This window comes from Esox lucius, chromosome 7 (genome assembly GCF_011004845.1).
Source record: "Esox lucius isolate fEsoLuc1 chromosome 7, fEsoLuc1.pri, whole genome shotgun sequence".
NCBI classification, from domain to species: domain Eukaryota; kingdom Metazoa; phylum Chordata; class Actinopteri; order Esociformes; family Esocidae; genus Esox; species Esox lucius.
This window is the reverse complement of record NC_047575.1, coordinates 35,371,266-35,381,798: the sequence shown is the minus strand read 5'-3', so window position 1 is coordinate 35,381,798 and position 10,533 is coordinate 35,371,266. Positions and strand designations below refer to the sequence as shown.

Genomic DNA, 10,533 nt, shown 5'->3' with positions numbered 1-10,533 from the left:
CTTCCACCAGTAATTTCAACCCAATCATTATTTCCACCAAAAAATCCTTTCTTCAGGGCATTCTAGATTGAAACTAGTTATTACTAATGCTGGGTCGGAACAAATTATTGCAGCTTGGTTGTACCTCAACCCGCCGCAATGCGATTACAGCAGTAACTTTCCTGGAATATACTGATGAATCATTTCATCAAAACAATTTCTCTACCACACCTTGGTCTATTTTAAGATCATTGTTTCCATATGCAACTCATTTCCTTGCCATTTACTTTTTAAACATCAAAATAACATTAAATGGAAAATAACCCACACACAAACAAGAAACCAGGAAAGCTCAGCCGGTTCCGCAATAAAAAGCAATAATCGTTGTTGTCCTTCCTAGATTCGAACCCGGTTTCCAACGTAAAAAGCTGTGTCTTTAACCACTACGCCCCAGAGCTATACAATTTAGAAATGTCGCTAGACACCATTAAGCTAAACTGAGTAACATTTCTTAATAGGTTTACCTCAACCACAAAGAGCATGTCTGAACTGTATGACTTTTGCCACTGGCCGTTTTAACCGGTTAGCCATTCAATAACTGACCTTTTCGTCAAGTGAAAAGAGGAATCGTGTAGCCAGCGAAGTTTTTGTCCATCCTGAACCAATCCTAATACATAACTCGAAAAATCCACCAGAAATATAACAGTAAACAGTTTTATTTTAGGCTTTAACATAGTTACTGAAGGTTGTAGCCAGCGAAGGTTTTGTTTATCCTGTACAAATCCTCTTTTGCCACTGGCCGTTTAAACAGCTAATTAGCCATTCGTGAATGACACTGATACAATATCTATCAATATAGGTGACTATAACATACTTTTTGGTCAAGTGAAAAGACGAGAGAATTGTGTAGCCAGCGAAGTTTATGTCGCTGGCTACAACAGCTTTTTACTACATCAAAGGTCTGTAATAAAAGGTTTTATTTCTCAATATTGTAATTGAAATGCAGTATAACTTCAACATTCATCGTTGTCATTGGCACAAAGTCACCAGAACTGAATTTCACAGATTCAATTAATCAAGGAATCCAACTTTCAATAAACCAGGCGAATCACACACCAATGGGCCAAATCATGACTGTTAACAAAACTGTGAAATCGTAATCATTGCATTGTCTTTAAACAGGTGTACCCTTGAACCCCAGAGCAATGTCCAGCAGTTGGGAGCCTAAGTGGTGCTGCGATCCGCCAGACTGGAATTCAGCAGACAGCTCCCTGAAGGTACTGCACACCCTGCGCTCATGGATATCTTGTCTATGTATGGCATGCTTCCATCTGTGCCGTGCTTCGCCATACACCACCACAAGGGACCTGCGGGGAAGGTGCACTGAAACCCTGACCTCCCCCTGCCCCAGTTCTGTCAAGCCCTGCTCCAGGGACATAGTGAGGGTGGTGTCTGAAAGCAGGTTGATAGTAACCAGACGCTCCCCCCACAGCCAGGTGTCATCCAGGTGTGGGTCTATGGAAGACCCACGCTGTGGGCGGTAATCCAGGTTGCACTGCTCCACTGGTTGAAACCCAGCTAGAACCGGCTCCTGGGACATCCGCAACACCAAATTACGACTGATTGCAGGCAGGCCGCAGAAGTCACCAAGACGTACTTTACGTTTTTTGAAATTCACTTTAGGGCCAAAGTCCTGTAAAGGTGAATATAATGTTATTCTTTCTTAGGAGTAAATGGTTGTTACTATGGGTATTTCCCTAACAGATAAGTAAAACACAGGCAAATGTCAAAGCTGCTTGTGCAAGTCATGCTGCCAGCCACTGTTCACTTGAACAATCATGTCATTTTGCTGTAACTTAACTTGCAACAAACAAAACAAGATAACAAACCTGTTTCTGTCTGCCAGACTGTGATACTTTCCAGGCATCCAGGTCCATATTGGTTATCAACTCCCTCTCCTCCTCCTCTGATACGAAGTTGTCCCATAAAAAGATTCCAGGAAAGGGAAAAGACAGCGGCCCACCATCACTATGTACAGCTTGTCTCAGAAATCGGTCATAAATAAAATTGTGCCTGGGCTAAAGGAAGACAATACATTTGTTAAAAGGCAGGTCAAAGTAGTGTTGTATAACTATATATTAGCATATTGCTAAACTTGGTATGGACGACTAATTTGAACTAATGCTAATGGGCTGCAGATCTGCCTACCAAGATACCTCCCCTCTGGACAATGGAGAAAAAAAGAAATTATACAACGACATATTCTTAACATTTAACAATAGTGGATATTTCACAATTTGGTAATTTTTTATTGTTAAAACGCTAAGTGGGTTTCAGTCCACTGGTGGTGGTGTTTGTACCATGTTGCTATTAACAAATATCACTCCTGAGGCAGATTTACGCATAATATTGTCCAGCCTAGCTAGAGGAGCCATAGTATAGAGTATACGGCCAAACAAAGTGACTAGCTACATTCATTGTCAATAAATGTCCCATATTACTTCAAACAATTAACGGATTAATCAAAACCCGCTACACATTCATCGATGCTTACAAAAATCAACAATGATAGGTAATTAACTATAAAACAATCCAATGTAACTTAATTTAGCTACCTGACACTACCTGTTTACATGCGTTAAATTATATAGGACAGTACCGAGCTGTCAGAAGTCAATCTTTCAAATACACTGAAAGGTATACACTAATAACGATAATTACACGTTATCTCATCCCCCTAAATGGTCCGGGCTGGATCCATTGTTGTTAAGTTGGCTATTTTAATGTGGGTAATTCGGATTTCTCTTATCGCCATCCACAAAACCCGGTTGGAATCTGTTTTGGGGGCTAACACATTAGTTGATTAACAACGTAATTGGCATTAGAGCTGTCTAAGAAATCTATAAGAAACTGACATTTCTTTTGTACAATACTCACCGGTTGACCGCTCTCTGACACCAATTTTCCATGTACACACTCACATATTAAACAAGTTCGAATACCTTTACAACCGCATTTGGAACGTGGAATTTCCGTAGCCATTAGAAACGTGTGCCACCTAAACCGAGCGTAGCAAACTCAAATCAAATGCAGAAGGTTCCGAATCGACCACGGACAATAGCATAATAAAAAAATTGTTTTATTTAACTTGGTCTTCACGGTCTTCTTATTTTGCAGTAACTTGCTTGCTAAAGCGATTCTAGAATTTAAAATAGTTAAATGTTTCAAGAATTATTTATTGAAAGTCCAAAACCTGTATACATTCTAATATTGTAAATGTAGGGCAAACAAGCCATGACCATTAACAAACGGTAACTTTAAAAGAATGTATTTCCCGCAAAATATGTCATTACATTACAGTAATTAGCAAAAACCACAGTATTGATTTCTATGTAAAACATTCAGCGTTTAGCAGGTAAGTACAATATAAAATAAGTGATTCACATCTCTGTGGCTATTAAGTCCCATGTGACCTACTACATAAGAAGGGGGGAAAGCAGACAACAGCTCAAGTATGTTCAAATTCTCAAATCTGGAAAATTGTCATAGAACTTCACACAACACATTTGCCTACACATTAGAGACAGGTGTAATTCCTTGGATCCGGGAAGAGTTAGTAAAAAATCCTCATTCAATTCCTTCTTGTTTGTCCTTAATTGCAACCTGGAAGGATAAAAAAAAAAAAAAAGATTGTTAGATTCTGTTGACCACATAAGCCTATTGGTGTCTAGACCCTTGGTACCCCAATGTTGAGAGATTTTGTGATACTCACCCGGAATCTTTCTTCCAACAAGGACAGCTCACTAATGAGGTCAGTGATGGCATTTGTGAAAGCCTCCTGAGGACTGTAGTCTGGTGTGGTCTGAACACGGATCACAATCTTGTGCTCCAAAGGATGAGGGACCTTGTAGCCAGCAAAGAGCACCTGGGGGTCTTTCAGAAGTTGTCTACAAAAACATAATTACTTATGAAGAACTTCACAGTGACTCTAGATTGCACCAAAAACCCAAATGAAAACAAAGATTTACACCCACTGTCTGATTATGTTACCAAGCGTGTGATCCTCTTTGTTTAATGTGAAAAGGCAGGCATTAGGGACTTTGGTGTCCTTGATGATGGTTATTCTAAAAACAAACACACCAGATAAAGAATCATACGCACGTAAACCATCACAGTGGCTTGCAAGAATTGGACTTAGATGCAAATGTAATCACATACAACTTAGTTATTTTAAAACAAGAAACATAGCCAGAATTATCACTAGTACTGTACTACAAATGTTGCTGTCACGTATATAGTTATAACTTGACCCGTCACTTAAACAATTACGCTAGCTAATGCTAGCTACTACTGTATAGCTACGCTGTCATGCAATGGAGGGAAAAGTTAACAAGCAATGTAGTCAATATGTTAGTTAGTGGCTAGCTAGCTAACTCTTGAAAAATATTACAACGTACTTCTTTTCTCCTTCAAACAAAAGAAATGACTCGAATGCCGGGGGTGCGTTCATATTTAAACAGCTAACATTAAGTGCCTAGCTAACGATAGTGAACAAACACCGAACACGCAACACAGTTCTTGAATTGTAATGAGGGACTAAATAATTGGTAGGACCAATTTCCGGTAGCGCATAGTATGTCGGGATTTCAAAATAAAGGTATACACTATTCCTTTGTTTTGTGACTCGTAACGACCTGTTTTGGAGGACTGTAGTGGTACATTATTTCCATAATTTCTCAAACCCTACTGTAGCTCCTTGTTAATCTCTTTTAATATTAAGAGAGATATTTGGTTAGCTTGTGTTCTTAAGTTGTTGATAGGCCCTTATTTCAAATTCCTCAATAAGTCTCAACGGTTTCAAACAAACATGTTATTAATTTCAGAATCACCTGCAGAATGACCTTACATGTTATGATAGCAGTTGAATCTAATGTAATCTAATGATAGTGGTCAGGTCACTATCAATTTATGTTTACATTACTAGGTCAGAGTAAAACATTGGACTGTAATGCATGATGGATCAAACATTTACACAGAGGTGCATTCATATATATTGAATATGACAAACCATTGTGGTTTATTGCTGTATGTATATTGATATTTCAAATCACTATGACCTGCCTCTGTCCCTTTATTACATTACATAGACCTAAAATGACCTTTGAGCATTACATAGCCAACACTCCACCAACGAAATACTGTCCCCTCCATAAGTACTAATTGGGTTTTTTCTTTTGGGTTTATACTCCAAAAGCTTGAATTTGAAATCAAACTATTCATAGGTTGAAGTATAGATTCTCAGCTTTTATTTAATGTTTAAGTACAAGTTGTTTTCAAAAATGCTAAATTATATTGCTATTTTACAAATGTTTAGTATTTGGTTGCATATACTTTGCGTTCAGTAACTATCCAAAGTCTGTCTGATTTCATATTTTAGTAATTTAGCAGACACTGAGGCTCAACCAAATGAGCAACATGGTACCACCATTTTCTCTGGTGACTCTCTGCCATGCCTGTATTGAATCTTCATTGTATGGTTTCTATTGGTCAACAGAAGCCATACTGCATCCAGATGTAATCATCTCTTTATCCCATCCAAACAATGTCAGACAGGAAAATTCACATATCATACATTTTGTTAATTGTAATGTATTGGAGTGTCCCAGATTACATATAATGTAACTTCTAACATTGAGACAAATTTGCAATGGGGCAACTTTAATTTCCTGGTTGCAAAAATGTTACACAGTTCACTAAAGTTATTTTCAGATGATAACACAATAACTATATAGTGCAAATTGGGAATTAATATGGCATCTAAATCTCTTTGAAATATCGAAATCGATAATGTTTGCGTATAGGTCGCTACCATGTGCCTGTAAATGCCTGTAAACATTCAGAACCCTGTACTTTCTGTCCCAAGGGGCAGAAGTGGCCCTGAATGTACTGTGATCCTAGCAAAGCCTCTGTATTGTAGTCCAAAACATGTTTTTCTCCACTCTCTCCTAATCTTGAATCTTCGTCTTCCACCTAACACCACACTTACTTACTGCTTCCCAATGGTATGGCAGTATTCATTGCAATGTACCAAATATCACTACATTTTTTGTAAAAGATGTAAATGCAAAATGTATCAAGAAGAATATCAGCACATCATCCCAATTACAACTGACTCTTTTGTAAATGGGGAATGTCACATAATATAAACTGAAATATAACAGCCAATTCTTGCCATATCCTTAACATTATTTAGGTCAATGTAAAGAGAATGTTATATTGCACTGTTCTTTACTTCTTCGGGGCTGATCAAACTCTTGACATCGTAAACAAAAATGCACAACCGTCCCCCTGTATTTTGAAACGGTTACAAAATCCTCATCCTCTAAATGTCACAGCCACAGTAAAAATGAAGAAGTAGATCGACATCACGTAACACACATCAACAAGCTATTGCTAAGAGAATGACAAGCTGCCTGCCCACACATGACATGAATCAGTGATCCTCTACTCCTGAACATACGCAATTTCCTTCCTTGAAAACATTCTAAGCTATGTGGAATATAGTCCTTTACAGGCCCAAAAAGTAAAACACATTCTGAAACAAACCCACGCACCACCAACCAGATACGCATTAAACTAAAAATAATGAGAACAAAAGTGAAGAGAAAGAAACCTCGAAAGCCATTCACATAAATAAGCTGAAATGCTGTATTTGCTGGGTCACCCACAATATTAGACTCTTTACTGTATGTTGAAAATAAAGAAGCCTATAAAAATACAAAACAATTTTTTGTTATAAATCATCTAGCTGTCTAGCTGTTTAATTGAAGAGCTGAGACATGTGAATCACTTTACTAGCCAGCAATTCTAAACTTCATGTTATCAAATGTATCAATGTAATACAGTCATACGGAAACTGTGTAATGATTTGCATATAGCATGCTCGTATTGCAGGGGTGCAATTAACACATTTAAATAACAGAATGTGCACAACAATACGGTGTAAAAGTTGTAGCTGGTTAAAAGACTGAGGAAACCATAAGTGTGATGACGAACGCTTTTGATGAGTGAGGAATGGAGGACAGTTCAGTTGCACAAAGTCATCTAATGCTGGAGATAGAAATCTTTTAATGTTACAGATAAGAAGACCGTTCTACATGTTGGAAAAGCAAGTTTGTAGTTAACATGATTCTAGCGGAAGTACCCTAAAACAAGGCAGAGGAAGAATGGAATTAATTAAATGAAGAAAACCTGCAAAACCGCCTATAACCCCCCTGAAAAATCTAAAATAAAAACCTGTCCGAAAATAAAATAACACTTTTAATGCTCTCGCCCAGTTTTGGCCAACTCTAACAAAAATTAACCTGTCCCTTAGTAGCCAACAGATCATTCACATATTCAAATAACATCATCAGTTTGCAGCAGTCTAACTAATAGTCTATTCACAATTTTTCTTTTACAATATTTTGTTTTTGTTTTTAAGAAAAATTTTCTAATGTGTGATGCAGTATGAGGGTGACCTCTGATCTTCTGACAAACATGGCAGGCCAAATCTGTGTTATCACATGAGGAGTTGCAAATATGTAAGTAGAAAGTCCGTGACAAATGTTTTCCAGGGCTGACCATCAGTCAGAGAAAACACTATTCCTACTTTCCACTTCTCTGTTTGCGGGTAATTGAAAGAATGTCTTTGTCAGCCAGAAAAGCCTTAAACTAAACTGAGACAAAAGAGGATTTTTTTCTTGGTCACTAGCACAAAGGGCTTTATGGTAAGTTGAGAAAAACAGAATGACTGCTGCAAAGGCCACATCTGAGGTAAATGCCACATCCAGGCCTGTACTAAATTTACGATTTATGGTGCTGTTGTGTTACAGGTGTCATATCTCCTGTAACACATCAGCACCCATTGCAAATGTTAAAAAGCATAGCTTCAGCTGGGTAGGTTGTACTTTGGGCCTCACTTTAACATTGTGGGCAAACCCAACTGCAAAGTGTAGTGTTCACTGGTTCTGAAGTGTGATGCAAAGACTTGAGGGAGAATGTTTTGCCCCTAAAAACCCTAAATAGATATGGCAGTGTAGGGTCATAATCATGACAATGCACCATTGAATGCCTTTAGTTGTATCTTTGCAGATTTTGTGCACTTCAGAGGGAGCAGTTCCACTGTAACAAAAAAAATAAAATACATATTTTTCGTTCTACTGGGGGACTTCAACGCCCACGTGGGCAATGACTGTGACACCTGGAGGGGCGTGATTGGGAGGAACGGCCCCCCTGATCTGAACCTGAGTGGTGTTCAGTTATTGGACATCTGTGTTAGTCACAGTTTGTCCATAACAAACACCATGTTCAAGCATAAGGGTGTCCATCAGTGCACGTGGCACCAGGACACCCTAGGCCGCAGGTCGATGATCGACTTTGTTGTCGTCTCATCTGACCCGCGGCCGTATGTCTTGGACACTCGGGTGAAGAGAGGGGCGGAGTTGTCAACTGATCACCACCTGGTGGTGAGTTGGATCCGATGGCGGGGGTGGAAGCTGGACAGACTCGGCAGGCCCAAGCGTACTGTAAAGGTCGGCTGGGAACGTCTGGCCGAGTCTCCTGTCAGAGAGATCATTAACTCCCACCTCCGGCAGAGCTTCGACTGGATCCCGAGGGAGGCTGGAGATATTGAGTCCGAGTGGACCATGTTCTCCACCGCCATTGTCGAAGCGGCCGCTCGGAGCTGTGGCCGTAAGGTCTCCGGTGCCTGTCGAGGCGGCAATCCCCGAACCCGGTGGTGGACACCGGAAGTAAGGGATGCCGTCAAGCTGAAGAAGGAGTTCGGTGAGTCCATGGAGAAGGACTAACGGCTGGCCTCGAAGAGATTCTGGCAAACCATCCGGCGCCTCAGGAGAGGGAAACAGTGCCCTACCAACGCTGTTTACAGTAGAGGTGGGCAGCTGTTGGCCTCAACTGGGGATGTGGTCGGGCGGTGGAAGGAGTACTTCGAGGATCTCCTTAATCCCGCTGTCACGTCTTCCATTGAGGAAGCAGAGGATGAGGGCTCAGAGGTGGACTCGTCCATCACCCGGGCTGAAGTCACAGAGGTGGTCAAGAAACTCCTCGGTGGCAAGGCACCGGGGGTGGATGAGATCCGCCCTGAGTACCTCAAGTCTCTGGATGTTGTGGGGCTGTCTTGGTTGACATACCTGTGCAACATCGCGTGGCGGTTGGGGACAGTGCTTCTGGGATGGCAGGCCGGGGTGGTGGTCCCTCTTTTTAAGAAAGAGGACCGGAGGGTGTGTTCCAACTATAGGGGGATTACACTTCTCAGCCTCCCCGGGAAAGTCTATGCCAGGGTTCTGGAGAGGAGAATACGGCCAATAGTAGAACCTCAGATTCAGGAGGAACAGTGTGGTTTTCGTCCGGGCCGTGGAACACTGGACCAGCTCTATACCCTCTTCGGGGTGTTGGAGGGTTCATGGGAGTTTGCCCAACCAATCCAAATGTGTTTTGTGGATTTGGAGAAGGCATTCGACTGTGTCCCTCGCGGCATCCTGTGGAGAGTGCTTCGGGAATATGGGGTCCTGGGTCCTTTGCTAAGGGCTGTCAGGTCCCTGTATGACCGAAGCAGGAGCTTGGTCCGCATTGCCGGCAGTAAGTCAGACTTGTTCCCACTGCATGTTGGACTCCGGCAGGGCTGCCCTTTGTCGCCGGTTCTGTTCGTAATTTTTATGGACAGAATTTCTAGGCGCAGCCAGGGGCCGGAGGGTCTCAGGTTTGGGGACTACCCGATTTTGTCTCTGCTCTTTGCGGATGATGTTGTCGTGTTGGCACCTTCAAGCCAGGACCTTCAGCATGCACTGGGACGGTTTGCAGCCGAGTGTGAAGCGGTGGGGATGAAAATCAGTACCTCCAAATCCGAGGCCATGGTCCTCAATCGGAAAAGGGTGGCTTGCCCACTTCAGGTTGGTGGAGAGTGCCTGCATAAGTATCTAGGGGTCTTGTTCACGAGTGAGGGAAGGATGGAACGGGAGATTGACAGACGGATCGGTGCAGCTTCTGCAGTAATGCGGTCGATGTATCGGTCTGGTGGTGAAGAAAGAGCTGTCGTGGCGAAGCTCTCGATTTACCGGTCAATCTACGTTCCTACTCTCACCTATGGTCATGAGCTTTGGGTCATGACCGAAAGGACAAGATCCCGGATACAGGCGGCCGAAATGAGCTTTCTCCGCAGGGTGGCTGGGCGATCCCTTAGAGATAGGGTGAGAATCTCGGTCACCCGGGAGGAGCTCAGAGTAGAGCCGCTGCTCCTCCACATCGAGAGGGGTCAGCTGAGGTGCCTTGGGCATCTGTTTCGGATGCCTCCGGAACGCCTTCATGGAAAGGTGTTCCGGTCCCGTCCCACCGGGAGGAGACCCCGGGGAAGACCTAGGACACGCTTGAGGGACTATGTCTCCCGGCTGGCCTGGGAACGCCTCGATGTCCCCCCTGGAAGAGCTGGAGGAAGTGTCTGGGGAGAGGGAAGTCTGGGCATCTCTGCTTAGACTGCTGCCCCCGCGACCCGGCCCT

At 42.2% G+C, this 10,533-nt stretch overlaps 2 protein-coding genes across 4 annotated transcripts; both read right to left on the bottom strand.

Moving 5' to 3' along the window:
• Positions 1–938: 938 nt before the first annotated feature.
• alkbh4 (alkB homolog 4, lysine demthylase) lies at positions 939–3,111 on the bottom strand. 3 transcript variants are annotated; one of them, XM_013134575.4, is made up of 3 exons: positions 2,917–3,111; positions 1,869–2,057; positions 939–1,672 (listed from the first exon to the last, which is right to left on the bottom strand). In XM_013134575.4, the coding sequence occupies exons 1-3, from the start codon at positions 3,019–3,021 to the stop codon at positions 1,154–1,156; spliced, it is 813 nt and encodes a 270-aa protein (XP_012990029.2). In that variant the 5' UTR covers positions 3,022–3,111; the 3' UTR covers positions 939–1,153. The 3 variants fall into 3 exon arrangements, with proteins under 3 accessions (XP_012990029.2, XP_019903415.2, XP_019903414.2); XM_020047856.3 differs by having other exon boundaries at positions 1,869–1,945; positions 2,917–3,012; XM_020047855.3 differs by lacking the exon at positions 2,917–3,111 and having other exon boundaries at positions 1,869–2,585.
• Positions 3,112–3,199: 88 nt separating this feature from the next.
• polr2j (polymerase (RNA) II (DNA directed) polypeptide J) lies at positions 3,200–4,564 on the bottom strand. The gene is given in 4 exon segments (NM_001303988.1): positions 3,200–3,642; positions 3,752–3,926; positions 4,014–4,103; positions 4,437–4,564. Coding segments are annotated over 4 exon segments (354 nt in total). The 5' UTR covers positions 4,490–4,564; the 3' UTR covers positions 3,200–3,606.
• Positions 4,565–10,533: the final 5,969 nt, after the last annotated feature.

Bases quoted from the DNA above. Each gene is read 5' to 3' on its own strand.
- alkbh4 (XM_013134575.4), bottom strand. From the start codon at position 3,021: ATGGCTACGGAAATTCCACGTTCCAAATGCGGTTGTAAAGGTATTCGA. The intron at 2,058-2,916 runs GTGAGTATTGTA...GTCTTCCTTTAG, and splicing joins TGTCAGAGAGCGGTCAACCG to CCCAGGCACAATTTTATTTA. The intron at 1,673-1,868 runs GTTTGTTATCTT...TCACCTTTACAG, and splicing joins AGTCTGGCAGACAGAAACAG to GACTTTGGCCCTAAAGTGAA.